The sequence below is a fragment of the Hemitrygon akajei genome, chromosome 9 (genome assembly GCF_048418815.1).
Source record: "Hemitrygon akajei chromosome 9, sHemAka1.3, whole genome shotgun sequence".
Taxonomy (NCBI): Eukaryota; Metazoa; Chordata; class Chondrichthyes; order Myliobatiformes; family Dasyatidae; genus Hemitrygon; species Hemitrygon akajei.
Window position 1 is genome coordinate 167156183 of NC_133132.1, and position 19785 is coordinate 167175967.

The 19785-nt window shown below is 39.3% G+C and overlaps 1 protein-coding gene across 1 annotated transcript in view; it reads left to right on the forward strand.

Annotated features, from left to right (window-relative positions):
• The window catches only part of kpna5 (karyopherin alpha 5 (importin alpha 6)), a 54463-nt gene that overhangs the window by 982 nt on the left and 33696 nt on the right, over positions 1 to 19785 (forward strand). Inside the window, exons 2-5 of the mRNA XM_073057448.1 lie at positions 9794 to 9924; positions 10009 to 10113; positions 10245 to 10344; positions 18563 to 18657. Coding sequence (XP_072913549.1) covers positions 9796 to 9924; positions 10009 to 10113; positions 10245 to 10344; positions 18563 to 18657 — 429 coding nt within the window. The 5' untranslated portion in view covers positions 9794 to 9795. The remainder of the gene's footprint in view (positions 1 to 9793; positions 9925 to 10008; positions 10114 to 10244; positions 10345 to 18562; positions 18658 to 19785) is intronic.

The window sequence follows — 19785 nt, forward strand, 5'->3', positions numbered from 1 at the left end:
CAATTTTGAGGGAATTAAATATACAAGTTTTTAAAAAGTGATTTTATTGGAGATGGTTTCCGAAAAGGCCATGGGCTCCTAAAGCTGTGTATAGAATATAGATAATTGTGAAGAGTAGGCTGTACGTTATCGTTTTAACATTATAATAATTAAAACCAGAGAAGCTCTTTCAGACTGTTTTCCATACTTTGCCTGTCAGAGGATTCGGGCTGATATTTCATTTGGTAGTTTACTGCACCTACCATCTCCATCAATACCCATTAATACCTAAAATCCTGATCTTTTGTTTTGTCAGTGAGCCCTCCACAACCTGTTGGATAAAGAAGTCCAAGAATTGCTGCTGTAGGTTAAAGATCACTCAGACCTATATGCCACATCTCTTGTGTTGATACTCTGATTCTGGCACTGTTTGGAGAATAGGTATCAACTCTGCATCTATTCAGTCAGACTTTGTAAGAATTTGTTTCTATGAGATCTCTTACTTTGCTATGCTTATGTAACCTAACAACCAATCTACCATTCTTGGCACCTCTTTTGCAAGCACATTCTTCCTTCCATATCTATTTAATCCGTGCCTAATCACAGGACAGTTTACATTGACCAATTAACCTACTGACTTGTTCATCTTTGGAATGTAGGAGGAAAAATGGAGTACCTGGAGGAAATCTGCGTGCACAGGGGAAAAATGTGTTAACTTTCTCACAGAGAATCCCAGAATTGAACTCCAAACACCAGTGCTTCGAGCTGTAATAGTGTCATGCTATAGTGGCACCCCATGGGGGCTGAATCAGATTTGATTAGAGGTCTTAAGGTAAAAGAGCCCTTGAGGACAAGTGATCAAATTCACCCTGAAATTTGAGAAGATACTAAAGTTGGATGTATCAGTATAACAATGGGGATAAAGAGAATTATTACAAAGGAATGAGAGAGGAGTTGGCACTTGATTGGAAAAGAACACTGGCAGGGATGGCAGCACAGCAGCAATAGCTGGAATTTCTGGAAGCAATTCAGAAGGTGCAGATCCTAAAGAGGAAGAAGTATTCTACAGGAAAGATGACACAACCGTGGCTAAACAAGAGAAATCAAGGCCAACATAAAAGCCAAAGAAAGTGCATATAATAGAGAAAAAATTAGTTGGAAGTTGGAAAATTTGGAAACTTTTAAAAAACCAACAGAAGGCAACTAAAAAAAAGTAATTAAGAAGGTAAAGATGGAATATGAAGTAAGCCAGCCAATAATATTAAAGAGGATATCAAAAGCTTTGGATTCATAAAGTGTAAAAGAGATTATATTGGACCGCTGGAAAATGAGGCTTGAGAGGTATTAGTGGGATGGGAGCAACGAAATGGTGGACAAACTGAATAAGTATATTTGCATCAGTCTTTGCTGTGGAAGAGACTAGCGGTATGGTGGAAGCTCCAGGGACATGAAGTGACAATAATGAGAGAGAAGGATGAAACGTCTAAAGGTAGATAAGTCACGTGGACCAGATGGTGTACACCCCAGAGTTCTGAAAGTGGTGGCTAAAGAGATCATGAAGCATTAGTAATGATCTTTCAAGAATCACTAGACTCCGGAATGGTTCTGGAAGACTGGAAAATTGTAAATGTTACTCCATTCTTCAAGAAGGGAGAGAGACAGAAGAAAGGAAACTATAGGCCAGTTTGTCTGACCTCAGTGGTTGGAAAGATGTTGGAGTCGATTATTAATGATGAGGTCTCAGGGTACTTGGAGGCACATGATAAAATAGGCCAGAGTCAGCATGGTCTCCCTAAGGGAAAATCTTGCCTGACAATTCTGCTGGGATTCTTTGAAGAAATAACAAGCAGGATAGACAAAGGAGAATCGGTTGATGTGTACTTGGATTTTCAGAAGGCCTTTGACAAGGTGCCACACATGAGGCTGCTTAACTAGCTACAGGCCCATGGCATTACAAAAAGATTCTAGCATCTATCTGTGGGAGCGATTCTTTTTACGTTATATATCAGTAATTTGGAAGATGGAATTAATGGCTTTGTTGCAAAGTTTGCAGACAATATGAGGGTAGGTGGAAGGATGGGTAGTTTTGAGGAAGTAGAGAGATTACAGAAGGATTTCGATTAGGATAATGGGCAAAGAAACAGCAGATGGAATACAATGTTGGGACATTGTATTCATGCACTTTGTTATTAGAAATGAATGGGTTGACTATTTTCTAAATAGAGAGAAAATACAGAAAACTGAGGTACAAAGGGATTTGGGAGTTCTTGTGTAGGATTCCTGAAAGTTTAATTTGCAGCTTAATCCTGGTGAGGAAGGCAAATGTGATGTTAGTGTTCATTTCAAGAGGACAAGAATATAGAAGTAAGGATGTAATGTTATAACTTGAAAAGCACTGGTGAGGCCTCCTGGGGTATTGTGAGCAGGTTTGGCCCCTTAAGAAGGATTCACGAAAACTATTCCAAGATTGAATGGCTTGTCACAGAAACGTTTGATGGCTCTGGGCCTGTATTCTGTGGAATTCTCTGCTGAATGAAGCAGTGGAGACTACCTCAGTAAATGTATTTAAGACAAGGTTGGATAGATTTTTGCATAGTATGGGAATTTAGGGTTATGGGGAAAAGGCAGGCAAGTGGAGATGAGCCCATGGCCAAATCAGTCATGGTGGGCTGGACAGGCCAGATGGCCTACTCCTGCTCCTATTTCATGTTATTCAGTAGAATTCAGTGAGGTTACCTTTCATTTTTCTGAAACCTATCGAATGGTGAAAGGCCTTGATAGATTGGATGTGGAGAGGATTTTCCTGTGGCAGGAGAGTCTGAGACCAGAGGACACAGCCTCATAATAGAGGGATGTCCTTTTAGAATGGAGATGAAGTGGAAATTCTTTAGCCAAAGAATGGTGAATCTGTGGAATTCATTGCCACAGGCAGCTGTAGAGGCCAAGTCTTCATGTATATTTAAGGCAGAGTTGATAGATTTTTGATTGGTCAGGGTCTGAAGGGATATGGGAGGGAAGGCAGGAGCTTGGGGCTGAGAGAGAAAAAATGGCTCAGCCATGATGGAATAGTGGAGCTTCCTCAGAAATTTTTGGTTATTAGTGACATCTTGAAACTGAACATAAATATAATTTCCAACTACTTGTATTGTGTAAGAATTTGGAGAAACAAGAAATTAGCTTTTATTAAATTTAATGTATTTAATTGCATAACAATCCTAAGCCAAAAATTTTTGTTGATGCTTTTCATTTGTATTCAGTATCCCTGGTGTACTTTGGTGTCCGAGGCTTCTCGCATGAGTGTCCCAACAATAATCGTTAAGCATTGATCGATTCCATTTGCCCTGATACCGTTTCTCCATGACTGCAATGTCCTGGTGAAACCTTCCACCATGCTCATCACTGACAGCGCCAAGATTTGGGAAGAAGTCTAAATGGGAACTAAGAAAATGAATCTTTAGTGACATGTTACACTTCATGCTTTTGTATGCTTAAAGCCTGTTGTCAAACAGCTGTACGTAGTGCATAGTGCTCTGTAGATGCTAAGAAAATTTTCAACAACATCCTTGAATGCCTTCCAAGTGATTTTCTCCGGTCCCACTGGAAGTTCTTCGAATTGCTTGTCATTGACCTGCTTGATTTGTGGGCCAACAAAAATGCCTTTCTTAGTCTTGGCATCATTTATTCTAGGGAGACTTCTATCTCAAATATCAAAATTCTTTACAGAAATTTTGGTGCCTGGTGACAGCAGATTCCATTCTTGCAGTCTTGAGTCCAGTAATTCTTCTTTTCCCTTTGTCAAACCCAAGTCTCTGACCAGGTCATTTAATTCAGATTGAGTTATCAGATGATGCTCACTCGACATAAAAGGTTCAAATTCTGTATCAGTGTTTTCCATTCCTGGCTCATGCATCATGGCATCTTTGCCTCCTGTCGACTCCAATCTCTGGTGGCTTTGATACTGGAAGACTGTTGTCATTTGGGAAGGGTCTGAAGGCGGAAGGGATATTGGGTATTCAATGAATTTCTTGGTTTCAGCAGAGAAACCAGACACACTGGTCAGACAGAAGTAGCAGTCTGTCACATGATCCTTCTGCTCTCACCATATCATCGAGATAGCAAACAGCATTGACGTCTGAGTCCCTCTGAGCCAAGATCTAAGATTGACAGTGCATGGTGTGCAACACATGTGAGGAGCCCAGACTTTGTTTTGGTCACCAATTTTACACCCAAAGTAGAGCTCACAAGCTTTCTCAATAAAAGGAGTCATGTTCCATCTTTGAGAATTAAGTCTGTACTTGTCACAAATATAACAAAGTATCACGGCTGTTGCAACATTAGCAAGACATTTTTATATTCCAATTACTTTATTAGAATGAATACACACAGTATGCTATGCACATAGAGCACGTGCATCATCGTGATTGCATACCAATATCCATGTAAATACAGTGCATAGAGCTTTTATATAGGCTTTTAAAACTTGTCCTGCCATGCAGCATCCACCCTGTTTAAGAATTCCTGGAAAAGATAGAAAACTTTTCAGCTTACATTGTGGGCAACATTTTAATTGACTTGAATTATGAATTGAAATAACAAATATAGGCGATTTTAAAACAAAACTGTGTGTTAGGGAAATTTCATGGTGATTTTCATGATCAACAGCCCAAGATCCATAAGATGTGTCCAAAATTATTCAGGAAGCACAATCTTTGTCCAGTGGAATAAAGGGCAAAACTTCCTCATTATTTCTCATCCATGGATATTTAAAGGTTTCTGTAAAAGACACTAGGGTGTTTCTTAATACCAATAGCATTTTAGTGTTTAAACTTGTATTTTTTGAAAATATTTATCCACAACAAGGGGCACTAATTTTTTTATTGTGACTTGTAGTAATTTGTTATGCCTGCAAGTTTCATATCATTTCAGTGACAATAAACCTGTTTCTGATCTTGCTTTTTTGTTTGTTTCTTCTGCCAAGAACATGCCTAGGTATTTAATCTGCTTATATGCATTATGTACCTCCTTGCATCAAATGCTTTTATCCATCTTTGTATCATCAGTAAATATTTACTCTTGAAGTCCTCATCTAAATCATTGAAGTCAATTGTGAATAGAAGAGCCTCAACACCAATTTCCTGTGGTTGCAAGTTCCCATTTGTTTCTATTACTTCCTATCTGATAACACTTTGAATCTCTCAACACGGTGTACTCTACTGCCTTGATTATTGTAATTGCTTGCCTTCTTTCCCATTTTGTGTAGTTTCAAATAAGAGAAGGATCCTGGAATGTTTAATTCCCAATCGTCACTTTGCAGCCCCAAAGATTGCGTGCCATTTATGATATTTTATGAATACTGTTTAGTCATTTATTCAATTAAGAGCCTTTAGCTTTGCTTTTCTTCCACTTTCTCCTATTCTGACTATAATAGGAGGTATGTATGCTTTCACATGTGCATTCACTGGTTTTTTACAGTGGCAGGTTATCATTTTCCTGCTCCATGTTATCATATTGATCCTTTTCTGAACTTTGGTTAGCAAGTTGTAATGCAAGATTGTAATGTTGGAGGCTTTGTAAGATGCTGTTGAGGCCTTACTTCGAGTATTATAAGCAATTTATTATTTAAGAAAGGATGTGCTGACATTGGAGAGGATTCAAAGGAGGTTCACAAAAAATATTCCGGGATTAAAAGGCTTGTTATATGAAGTATTTGATGGCTCTGGGCTTGTACTCACTGGAATTCAGAAGAATGAGGGGGGAATCTTATTGGAACCTATCGAATTCATTGCCATGGGCAGCTGTGGAGACCAGGTCATTGGATATATTTAAGGAAGAGGTTGATAGATTTTTGATTGGTCAGGGCATGAAGGGATATGGGGAGAAGACATGAGATTGGTGCCAAGAGGGAAATCGATCAGCCGTAATGAAAAGGCAGAGCAGTATTGATAGGCCAAATGGCCAAATTTTGCTCCTATATCTTAAGAAAGGAACATACACGGTTGCAGGCTGAAAGTATAACTTGAAGTGAAAGGACAAGAGATTGGGGATAGAATATATAATGGTAATGTTATTTAGTTTGAAAGGATGAAAAGAATCAAATTATTATTGAACTGTAGTGAGATTTTTAGTTTTAAGAGCTCTTAAAGTCCAGGTGTTTGAAACAAAGGGGTAATATGCAGATACAGCAAGAAATTTGGCTTATTGGTCTATTGGCCTTTATGATATGGATATGGAATATAAAAGTAGGGGGAGGGGGTTGGGTGCATTATTCCAGGGCTCTGGTTATAGCGTAGTTGGAGAAGCGCTTTGTTCAGGGGTTCTCAACCTAGGGTCAACAAACCCCTTGGATAATGGTAGGTTTCCATGGCACATAACAGTTGGGAGCCCCTGACTTAATTTTATGCAGTTTTGTTCTGTGTTTAAAGATGTTGCTTTGAGAATTAGTGCAGAAAAGGTTCATCAGATTCCTGTGATGAAAATAGGTTGGGCCTATTCTCATTGGTTTTTCAAGATTGACACAATGAAGTTAGCAGACTCAATGGTCTGAATGGCTTACTTCTGCTCCAATGTCTTGTGGTCTTGTCCTGGGCATTAAGTAGGTAAATTTTCAGGGTTATTGCTCACATCTGCAGAAAACTGTATCTGCATGTCTCAATGACAATTGTCCAGTGGCACTTAGATCTACTGTGATGAACTGCGTTGAGAGGTTGGTCATAAAGCATGAATACCTGAAGTGGTTTGGATCTGCTCCAATTTGCCTATAGGTTCCAGCAGTTCAACAGCAGATGTCATTTCATTGGCTCTTCACTTATCTCTGGAATATCTGGACAATGAAGTTGCATACATCAGATGCTCTTCATCGACTACAGCTCAGCGTTCAGTACTATCATCCCCTCAAAACTAATCAATAAGCTCCAAGACCTAGACTTCGATATTTCCTTGTAATTGGATATTGATCTCCTCACTTACAGACACCAGTGAGTTCGGATTGGCAACAACATTTCCTCCACGGTCTCCATCGGCACAGGTGCACCACAAGGCTTTGCACTTAGTCCCCAGCTCACTTCACACTTATCACTGAGTGGCTAAGCACAGCTCCAGTGCCATTTTTAAGTTTACTGACGACAGCAGTGTCGTTGCCAAATCAAAGTTACAGACAAATTAGCATGTAGGAGGGAGGTTGAAAATCTGACTGAGTGATGCCAAAACAACAACCTCTTACTCAGTCTGAGTAGGGCCAAAGAGCTGATTGTTGACTACAGGAAGAGGAACTCAGAGGTCCATTAGTCATTAGGGTTTCAGAGATGGAGAAGGTCAATGACTTTAAATTCCTTGGTGTCATTTTATCAGAGGATTTGACCTTGGACTAGCACTTTAGTGCTATCACAGAGAAGACAGGACAGTGCCTTTACTTTGGGGTTTGCACAGATTCAGCATGTCATCTAAAACTCTAGTATTTACTCGTGCATTTCTTTGTTATACTGTGAAAGCCTGCAAGAAAATTAATCTCAAGGTAGTGTATATAGTGGTATATATGTACTTTGATAATAAAGTTACTTAGAATTTTGAATAATCATTCTATCTCCTAGAGCCCCAACATTCTTTCTCACTTTCTATCCAAATTTGATTGGTTGCCATGCAGCATAGTGCTGTGATCAGTTTATTTGTCCTGTAAACTAAACTGTGCTTCTGTTGTCACGGTCTGGAAGACCTCCTACTGCTTGAAGTGTGAAAGGTTGCCCACAGCAGTAACACTGGTGGTTACCCCTTCCTGTTGCTGCTGACTGGTCAGTTCTGTAGTTCCTATGATTGCGCCATGTTCAAATATTCAGGTTGCTCTAATCCTTCCCTGATGCATCAGTGCCTGAATTTCAGACTCATACTGAGTCAAAGGTCCTCGAGCTATTCATACTGCAAATGTAGATTCTGATCATCTCCATCAGCATCCACAACACGTTACCTGCTATGATATTTCTTTAATTCTTTAGTTCAGAGTTCACACTGGCCCAGAAAATCAGGTACATTCTCATAGTCATTCTACCTTTTACAGTCTTGAAACAATGACTTGTTAACAAAAATGACCTCATCTGCACAGGGTCCTTCAAAATATTTCAAATTATTCTGCACTTTTTTTTAATAGTTTAGATAAATGGCTGTATTTCATGAAACAGCATTGGTTCTTTCACAGGTATTTGAAATAAGTTGAAGTTTTTTCAAAATCCACAAGATACCAACTCAAGACTTGGTGCAGCTTAAGTCCAGAAGGAAGTAGTAGTTGAAGTGCAGTATTAAACAAGTTCACTGTATTAGATTTTAAATGACTAGAAGGTGGCAATGGCAAACCACTTCTGTAGAAAAGTTTGCCAAAAACAATCATGGTCATACCAATGGAAGACTGTGATCACCCACGTCATACATGATTGCGCTAGATATCTTGTGTGTGCTTTGTGCTATGTGCTATGTTTTGCTCTTGACCCCAGAGTAGCACTGTTTTGTTTGGCTGTATTCATGATCATTTATATATGGTTGAATGATTAAAATTGAATACAGCATGGCAATTAATGATGAATACTTTTTGACAAATGGAGTTGTAGTGATTCTGCTTAAACCATTATACAAAACGTTATTTATAGGGAAAATATCAGGCAAAAATCTAATCTCTTTGTTTGCAAGTCTTGTTAACATAAGGGAAATGATTGCAAAGGTGCAAAATCTTTTTAAATCCAAAACTTGTAAGAACAAATGCTTTAAGTAATGACATGGATTTGATATTTGTACCTCAGCAGAATTTGTTAAACTAAGCTATGTAAAATTGGATTGACTGTAAGACATGGGAGTAGAATTAGGCCATTAAGCTCACTGGATCTGTTCTATTCCATCATGGCTGATTTATTATCCCTCTCAACCCCATTTTCCTCTCCTCCCTATTATTTTTAACATCCTTACTAATCAAGAACTTATCAACTTCTGCTTTAAATATCCCCGATAACTTGGCCTCCACAGCCACCTGTGACAATGAATTACACAGATTGGAAATAACTTGGAAAATGTGTAGTTTAGCTGGTTGATGGTTGGGTTGAGTTGTTTTATCTTGGCAATCCATTTGCAAATGTTTTGTCAGCAGATGAGAGACATCATCACGCACAATTCACTTGTGTGTCTTCCGAATGCTTGGCCTTTATATACTTATCATTTGAATAACTCAATCGTGACATGAGGGGTTTTGTTGCTGATTGGTTGAGTTTCCATAATGACGATCCATCAGCTGATTGATAAGTATACAAAGTCCAAGTATGCGAAGGATACACAGGCGGACAATATTTGTTATCATATGATAACAAAATGTTTGCAAATGGATTGCCAAGATCAGAGAACAAATCAACCCAACCATTGTACAGATTCACCAGCTCTGGCTAAAGAAATTCTTCCTCATCTCCATGCTAAATGGTTGTCCCTCTACTCTTGAGGCTGTGTCCTCTGGTCCTAGACTCCCCCACTATAGGAAACATCCTCTCTGTATCCATGTTGTCTAGGCCTTTCAATGCTCAGTGTTTCAGTGAGATCCCCTCTCATTCTTCAAAACTACAGTGAGTAGAGTCCCAGAGCCATCAAATGCTCCTTGTGTGTTAACCCTTTCATTCTTGGGTTCATTCTCGTGAACCTGCTCTGGACTTTCTCCAATGCTAGCACGTCTTTCTGCTGGTCGTGAGTTTGACGTACTGTGTGTTTGTGGGGGAATACCATTGGTTCTGGTTTTCTTCCTTTTCCACAGTTGCAGTGTTGACTGTTTAATAATTTAGGGGATGTTTCATTGCAGACATGGCAAGCCCTGTGAAAGACAATTACAGAATGAGAAGCTACAAGAACAAAGCATTAAACACTCAAGAAATGCGAAGGCGACGTGAGGAAGAGGGAATTCAATTACGAAAACAGAAAAGGGAAGAGCAGGTGTGTAGTGAAGAAAGTTTTGAAAATACTAATGGATGCTTAATCACACTTTACATCTAATAGCATTTTTTTTATATACTCTAGTTGTTCAAACGCAGAAATGTGGCTGTACCTGGTGATGATGAAGTCATGTTTGAAAGTCCCATTCAGGATCCTGACATAAGTTCAACTGTGGTATCTATGCCAGGAGTAAGTGGAAGGAATTAAAATGTCTCAAGATAATTTTAAACTAAAACTATTAATTGGTTCAGCACAACATTATGGTTTGAAGGGCCTGTTCCTCTTTATTCTGTTCTATTTAAACTCTTGTACATCCATAGGAAGGTGTAATCACAGTAGAAATGGTACAGATGATATTTTCAGATGATCCAGATCAGCAGCTTGCAGCAACACAGAAGTTTCGGAAATTACTTTCAAAAGGTAAGAATCTTTTTTGTGGGAAATCCTACTGTGGTTTGGATTTTGTAATGAGGAACGTGTATTTTACACCAGTCCTTGAGGGAAGAAGTGTCTGCTTGCCTGTAACAGCTCTGAGAATCAATTTTCTGTGCAATTGATTCTATCCTCATAGGAGAGGCATGGTACTGCCACAGAATATTTTGGACACAAATCCCATTAGTGGCTTGGGTCATTTCACACCCAAGTCACAAACGTGTCCTCTGGCATAGCTGGCTAACAAAATAGTGCTTTAGAAGAATCTTCCATGAATGCACAATGCGTAGATAATGCATTAAAATGGATAGAAAATTGGATGGCTAACAGGAGACAGAATAGGCATAGTTTCATCTGTTTAATGAGATATGAGTTTTGTACCATGGGTCAGCGCTGGAGCTTTAACTTATGATTAATCAAGGATCAAATTTATTTGCTGTATACACTCTGCCACTTTATTAGGTACCTCTCACACCTAATAAAGTGGACATTGAGTGTAAATTCATGGTCTTCTACTGCTGTAGCCCATCCACTTCTTGGATTGACATGTGCTGTTCTGCACACCACTTGTAACATGTTATTATTTGAATTTCTGTTATCTTCCTGTTAGTTTGAACAATGTGTTTTTGCTCACAGAACTGTCACTCACTGGATATTTTGTTTTTCCACACTATTCCTCTATAAACTCCAGAGACCTGTGTGAGAAAATCTCAGGAGATCAGCAGTTTGAGATGCTCAAACTAACCTGTCTGGCACCAGCAATCATTCCGCAATCTCTTTGATCACATTTTTCCCTCATTCTGATGTTTGGTTTGAACAAAAACTGAACCTCTTGACCATGTCTGCATGCTTTTATGTATTGAGTTGCTGCCACATGATTGGCTGATGAGATATTTGCATTAACCAGAAGGAGTACCTAATAAAGTGGTCACTGAATGTACGTTTACATGTATTAGGAATTTGCTGATGTAAGTGACTTGGATGAAGGTGGTGATGTTACAAAGATGTGTAGAGGACATACGGTTACAAGGTGATAGAAAGTAGGAAGTGGATGAAGAATTGATTGGAATGTAGTATGGGAACACAACAGACTGCCCATTCTGCAGAAACATGTCTGCTATCTAAATAGTAACTGGATATAGAGCTTTTGAGATGCAAGGGGATCTTTGATTTTTTTTTAAAGGCTAGAATAAAAGTATAACTAGTTCTCAAAGCTAACCATGTTATTTATTAGGAGAATTAAATGCAGAAGAAAGACGTCATGCTGAAGATAAAACATGAGTGAGACCACATTCTGAATACTGTAAATTGTTTATCTGAATGTGTTGTAAGCCTTTCGTGAAAGACTGTCTGGAATTGGTGGTTATCTTGTGAGGTAACACTGGACAGTTATGCCTTGTAACTGCTGGAGGTTGAGTTTTGAGGAGTAATTTGACTCAAATGATCAAGTTTTGGAGGATGGCTATGGCAGATTATCAGTGTTCTCTATCATTACACTATGTAATTAACAACCATTTGGGCATGTTTCACCATACGATGGCAGCTGTAGGATTTCTCAAGTATACCACAACAGCTGCAGATGTCCATGTACAGTTCAGCAATGCTTCCACTGACAGCTGGACTGCAGGTTGCATTCTGACCTTGAATTCCTCAGTGAGGTTCAGGAATGGAGAGTGAATTTGAATTAATTACTTTACACTTGCATTGTCCATGTACTGGAGAATTCTGCATCAGATCACAAGTGGTGTTCCCTTAGAATGAATTTACTATTTAATTATTTTTTAATTTAACCAATTCTTCCCCGTACTCTGACCTTTCACCTCACCTACTTATCATTTCCTTCTGGGCCCCCCCTCCTTCCCTTCCTCCTATTGTCCATTCTTCTCTCCTGTCAGATTCTTTCTTCTCCAGCCCATGACCTTTCCCACCCCCCTGGCTTCACTTATCACCTTCCAACTAGCTTCCTTCCCTTACTGCCACCTTTTTATTCGGGCATCTTTCCCCCCACCCCCCACCCTGTACTTCTTAGTCCTGAAGAAGCCCTCTGCCTGAAATGTTGACTGTTTACTCTTTTCCCATAGATGCTGCCTGACCTGCTGAGTTCCTCCAGCATTGCTTTAGATTTCCAGCTTCTGCAGACTTTCTTGTTTGTATTTTTTTTAACTTGCTCAAAGCTTTTTTCCAGATTTTTGAAGCTTTGAAAATTCATTATAGATCTTTGGTTATTTGGGGTGTCACGTACCCCATGACTGGGTTAAAGATCCAGCAGAAATGGAAAACACTTTGGAGTCCGGTATTGCTATAAACTAATAATGTTTATTAGTAAGCTATGCAATACAGTAATATAAATGCAAATATATCAAACAGGTTAGCAATGATATATGTGTGGAAATAGGAACAAAACTAGGCTCTTTCAAACCAGGGGTAAATAGGTACAGTCTTACGAGATGATGAAGAGAGTTCAGTTCAGTTCGAGGTAGTTAGTTGAGTAATGTTGGAGAGAGAGGTGAGCTGTTGCCGTCGATTTTCCCGTTGTCTTCCGAAATCCTGTTGTAGTCACCGACTGTGACCAAAGCATGTACGATCGTTCTTCAGTGGTGGAATTATCACCCAGGCAAGAGTGGACACACAAATAATTCCCCACCGGTCGCACCTTTTCACACTGTGAGCCTCTGATCGATTTCCCCAAATCGATCCTCCAAAACCCCACCTTCACATGGGTGCACAAAGCTTGTTCAGTGTCCAACACTGTGCGTGCCTCATGGTGTAACAGCGGATCTGCTTTTTATCTCCACATGTTGGACATCAACCTGCTCCGCCCACCACCTTCTGCAGACAAGCAGGCAAGTGACCTCGGAGAAAGGTAAACAATCAGCAGAGGAACCATAACATCATTCTTTCGAGCAGTTTCTGCCCCTCTCTCTCTCATTGCGCTGGACGCCTCCCTCTCTCTTAATGGCAGCACAGTTCATAGGGTCTGTTCTGGACCCCTTTTCATTCTAGGGTGACCCGTAACGGGGGGTTGGTGAGAGTTATTTATCTGCTTATCAATACTTTTTCTTGAGTGATATGTATTTAAATAGTATGAAAATCCTCCAAGTGGTTTCTGCATTTCCACTGGGAGAATAACCAGAGTCATCTTGAGGTCTGTCATGAGCATCGCTGAAATGCCATTGATGACGAAACCTGCCTCCATGGGATTCTCCAGTTAATGTGAATGGTCTTCTAACCACTAGATGATGCTGCACTGCTGATTTTATAACCCTTATAGAATCCCACAGTGTATCTCTCCTGAACTTTGATAATTGAAACATCAAGTCAGTTTATTTTCTGGCAGCTTTCCCTCACAACTGTTCATTATTTTTCTTCAATGTATATCCATCCATTTCCTTTTTAAAGTTCCTTTGCATTTTGATTCCATCACCCTTCCAGGAATTGAGTTCTAGGTTATTAACTTATTTATGCATTAATTTCCAGGTGAATATTTTAAATTTGCAGTTTTTTGTAACAGACATGTGGTAGAGCATATAAAATAGGAAAAAGCTATTAACGCCAGATTTGAATATCAGTACTGATTCTCTGGGCCCCCTAGGCCTGAATCGCCGTAAGAAAGAAAGAAGACTGATTCTCAGTTGTTTAGTCTAAGAGCAGTTTCAGCTTCAATTTCTCCTTACACCAACATGGTAGTTTTTGGTTTGTCTTAAAGGACAGTGGGTGATGATGATCATCATCACAATCCTGTGTGTGATGCCCAACCGTCAAGGTCACCAGTGTAGTCCAAAGGAAAGCTTATGAAGCCATATCATCTTGGCAGCAGGAGCTGCCAGAAGGATGTTCAATGACATCCAGCCGGCTTAGGGGCTCCACTCTGAATTTTCTGTCTGGGTTTACTCCCGTAGCCTTAGACTCTCCCAAGGCTGCCTACGAGGCAATGGGGCTATCTACCCATAGCTGGGGATCTGGTTCGTGAGCAGCAGGACATGTCCACACACCGATGGGCCTGCGTGCTATGTATGCAGGGGTCAGGCCTCCTTCCTGTCCTCTAGTTCAGTCTGAATCCAAAATGGAGTTCTGTTTCCGTGTATCACCAGTGAGGAGGCGCTACATGAGGCTTGCTGCTGGAGAGGTTGTATGCTGGCAGGGAGAGACTTGTGCATTCAGCTCTCCTTTTTGCAAGACTGCTAGCCAGTGATGGAAGCTGAAAGTGAGAGCAATAAGCACTACTCACTAGGCGCATCACTGCAACCATTTTGACACCTTTTCTGATTATTGCAGTTAAATCTCGTCAGTAACTTTTCTATAATCTGGCTAGCGGTTCTTAATTGGAGGAGGTTCACAAAAATGATTGTGTGTTTGAAAGGCTATCATGAGGAGCATTTGATGGCTCTGGGCCTTTACTTACTGGAATTCAGAAGAGTGAAAGGGGATCTCATTGAAACCTATTGAATTGAAAAGCCTCAATAGAATGGATGTGGAGAGGATGTTTTCTATGGTGGGCAAATCTAAAGACTAAAGGACATAGCCTTAATAGAGGGATGTTCATTTAGAACGGAGATGAGAAGGAATTTCTTTAGCCAGGGAGTGGTACGACTCTGTGGAGTTTGTTGGCCCTGGTGGTTGTGGAGGCTAAGTTATTGGATATATTTAAGGAAGAGGTTGATAGATTCTTGTTTAGTCAGACATGAAGGGATATGGGGAGAAGGTGGAGATTGAGCCTGAGCCGGAAGTAGATCAGCCATGATGAAATGGTGGAGCAGACTCAATGGGCCAATTGGCCTAATTCTGCTCCTATATCTTAATGGTCTTTGACACCTGGAAATGTATGTAGTACTCCAACTTGAGGTCTTGCAGTTTATTTTAAAGGTTTCCAGTGTTTTGGTTTTATGATGAGTGCCTCTAATTTATAAAATACGCTATAATTATCCTAAATTACCCTCCTTAACTTCTGCTATCTGAAAGGATATGACGTGTCTGTCCTCTGTTCGCTTTTCTGTGGTACTCCGGTAGAAAGAGTAGCCACTTAGATTGTGTTCTGTCTCTCCAATAAAAACAGTGCTGGAGATACTTGATGCATTCATAGATGGTAGACGAGTTTATGCTTCTAGCTGTCTGCTCAAAAGAGCAATCTCTTTACAGATATTGTCTGACTCTTGATTTTATTTGACTCTTTATTTTAAATTCTCAGCTTTTGTAGTACTTTTAGATGCTCTCCATTCTGTTTTATCTGATTTATATCAAATTTCAGTTACCACATGTATCCACATTTCATGTAAGCTAGGGAAGTCAAAGTTCTAAATTGAGTTTGGAGTACAGATTTAATGTACACTTTTGGATTAGTTCCTAACGTCAATGTGAAGAGCCAACTGGGGAAGAGACTGACTTAATTTTGTGCAATGATAGGATTGGGTAGTAGCCTTATTATAAGAAATTGCTAAGAAAAGTGGTCATATTACAAGTTCCCACTGCAGTGACGTTATTTATTCAAACCATAGGACATAGGAGCAGAATTAGGCCATTCATCCCATAGAGTCTCTTCTGCTATTCCATCATGGCAGAGCAGACTCATAATATAATACTTTTACACCCCCCTTCTGTTTTCCTTTCTTCTCTCATAACCCTTGATGCCCTGATTAATCAAGAACCTATCAACCTCTGCCTTAAGTATACCCTATCATTTGGCCTACACATCCATCTCAGGCAATGAATTCACCACCCTCCGGCTAAAGAAAGTTTTCCTCATTTCTGTTCTAAATGGATGACCCGCTATTCTGAGGCTGAACCTTCTGTTCCAAGACTCCCCCACAACAGGAAACATCCTCTCCACATCAAATTTATTCAGGTCTTTCAATATTCATTGGATTCAATAAGATTCCCCCTCATTCTTCTAAACTCCAGCAAGTACAGGCTCAGAGCCCCTTCAATGCCAGCACAGTTTTTTAGATAAAGGGCCCAAAAGGACTCTCAATACGAAAACAACACAGTGTGGTCTGACCAATGTCCCAACATTACATCCTTGATTTTGTATTCTAGTCTCCTCAAAATGAACGCTAGCATTGTATTTGCCTTCCTTGCCTCCGATTCAAACTGCAGGTTAACCTTTAGGGAATCTTTCATAAGAACTTCCAAGTACCTTTGCACCTGAGTTTTTAAATTTTCTTCCCATTTAGAAAATAGTCTCCTTTATTTCTTCTACCAAAGTGCATGACATGCACTTCCCTACACTGTTTTCACCTGCCACTTCTTGGCCCATTCTCCCAGATCTTCTGCAGACTCCCTGCTTCCTCAACACCACCTGCACCTCTACCTATCTTCATATCATCTGCAAACTTGGACATGAAGCCATCAATTCTTTCATCTAATTCATTAACGTATAATGTGAAATGAAGCAGTCTGAACACAGACCTCTGTGGAACACCACTAGTCGCCAGCAGCCAATCAGAGAAGGCCTCCTTTATTCCCAGTCTTTGCCACCTAGCAATCACCTAATCTCCTATCTATGCTGTATTTTCCTGTAGTACCTTTTGTTAAGAAGCCTCATGTGTGGCACCTTGTCAGAGGCCTTCTAAAAATCCAAGTAAACAACATTGCTAAACTAATACTTGTTTAATATTCACAAGAATTTTTTTTGAATAGAAAATACTTATTAAATGGTAACTATGGTAACTAGATGTGGTTAAGAGCTATTTCATTCAGTAAGTGCTTTTAAATTTTTACATTGACCTGGGTATACAGGTCAATGCATTTTTAAAAATAATCAGTTGTTTATTTGCCTAAACCTGAGTGATCTAACTGTCTAGTCAGATTAAGATCTGGTTACCAACATCTTTAGGCAACTTTATTTTCTGGACAACTTGAAATCTTACTTTCCCTTGCCATCCTACAATGTACCTGGGATCAGAAGATTGAGTTTCCTTAAGAATTTGTCTACTTCCTTTCCATCTATATTTCCTAGTTCTTTCTTTTCCTGTCTTGATCCTAATTCATATCAGCTTCATCCTCATTAAGCATCTCCAACTGATTCTTTCCCTCCATTGTTTAAATTATTTTACTTCTCATATTTATAAAAGCCTCTATTTTCTTTCCAAAACTAGCTACTTTATCTCACGCTGCCCTTTCCTGCTTGTATGCCTTTTGTTTTTCCCGTTCTTCAGTACCTGATATTTGTAACAAACCTCCTCCATTTGTTAATGGAGGAAATGGCATTCTTTATAAGAATTGGGCAGTTGTCCCATACTCTGGATGGATTCTGCAAATTTAAATTATAACCCTAAATGTAGCAATGAAATCCTGACTTACATTTTGACAATGAATTGATGTTCTAGTCATTTTTCAAGATCCGCTGTTAGTGACAAAAGCAACATTTTTTGTTGATCCCTAGTTCTGTGACTTGTAAGAGCTTCTGAGTTTTCTTCAGCAACACTTGATTCACAGGTCTTATAATTACATGCATTTTAATATGCATTCAGTATAGTATTGATTCCCATGTAATTGCTTATCTTGTAATTACTTCAAGATTTTGTTTGCTTAAAGCATTGAGTAAATTTCTATGTTTACCCTATAGTCAGTTGCCATTTTATTAGGTACAGGGTTGGAACCTAGTGTGGTCTTCTTTTGTAGCCCGTCCACTTCAAGGTTCAACACGTGCATTCAGAGATGCTCTTCTGCACACTACTGTGTGACACGCGGTTATTTGAGTTATTGTCGCCTTCCTGTCAGTTTGAACCTGTCTAGCCATTCTCCTCTGACCTGTCTGATTAACAAGGCATTTTCACCCACAGAACTGCTGCTCACTGGATTTTTTTTAATCCTACCGTACCATTCCCTGTAAACTCTAGAGACTGTTGTGTGTGAAAATCCCAGGAGATCAGCAGTTTCTGAGATATTCAAACCACTAACAGACTTTCCACAGTGAAAGCCACTCAGATTACATTTCTTCCCCATTCTGATGTTTGGTCTGAATAATAACTGAACCTCTTGACTATGACTGCATGCTTTTATACATTGAGTTGCTGTCAACAATGGCTGATTAGTTACTTGCATTAATGGGTGGGTGTACCCAATGAAGTGGCCACAGTTTATATACATTATGTATATTATATACAGTATACATTGGTATGTTTCTGACATTTGTGATCTATTGGTCATAAAACAATAATTGGAATGATGGACAGATTTTAATTTTTGGTTTTGCCGTTTTTCTCTTTAGAGCCTAATCCTCCTATAGATGAGGTTATAAATACACCAGGCATTGTTCCAAGACTTGTGGAATTCTTGAAGCGTAATGAGAATTTTACCCTCCAAGTGAGTATATTTTGAAGTGTAGAATTTGTTTCCTTTACCAGTTTATTTTTTGTCTTGCTGCTGTTCTATGTAGCAAGGCAACTCTAATGGAGCCACTGGCTCTGCTGGATGAGAGTGCACTTGTTAATATCAGAACAAATTTTGTACAGTGTTTGGCATACAACAGTTAGCCTTGTTTCCTATTTAATGTAGCAAATGTTTGCACAGGGAAAAATGTTGATGTATCCTTATCACTTGCTACAATTGAACATATTGAGGAAATTTATTATTCTGCTCTACTTTAAGACTTTGTTCTAAATACCTCCTACCAGATCAGTGAGCTAATTATAAATCTGAAAATTTTTCCATCGCCTTCAAAGCACAAATCAAACAAGATTCACTTGCCTGTATATATGTAGCTTTGTTGAAGCTATATACTTAACAGCCATGTGAACAAAATTGAATTTGTGCTTTGATGGAAAGATTTTAGGATGTTGGGAGGTGATGCCCAGACTGCAGAAAACCAGTTTTTAATCTTCTTGGCGCTACTGGAGCCATTGAACTTTCAGTCGTGGATATCCCAAGATGTTGATGTGATAGACATAATGATACAGGGCTGTTGAATGTACTTGTCAGGTTCAGTCCTTGCCCGAATGCTGTATAAATCTTGTCAAGTCTAAATTATTGTAATTTAACTATATATGTGTGTATAACGTAACCATATAATGTATATAGAAATGAGACAATGTTTTCTCTGAACCAAGGTATAAAGCACAGTAGTACACAAAACACACAAACTTATGAAGGCAAGGATAAAATCTACAGGTGAATCATACATAAATAATGAACTGAAGTGCATGAATATTAAATATTGAAGGTACATACTTGAATATGGATTTGGACGTAGAAAGTAAAGAATTGGACAGCTATCCTGCTGTTTTCAGACTCTAGAATAGATTTTTCAAATGCTAGTGATGAATTTCTGATCTTCCAATGTAGTCATGGCTTTTACACTGTTTACCTACAATGCACTTTCTCTATAGCTGCTATTCTATATATTGTGCATTGATTTCTTCCGCTACCTCTGTTTACTTGATGCTGCACAGCACCTCATTACATGTGGCAGTAATAGTGCACGAAAAGGGAAAC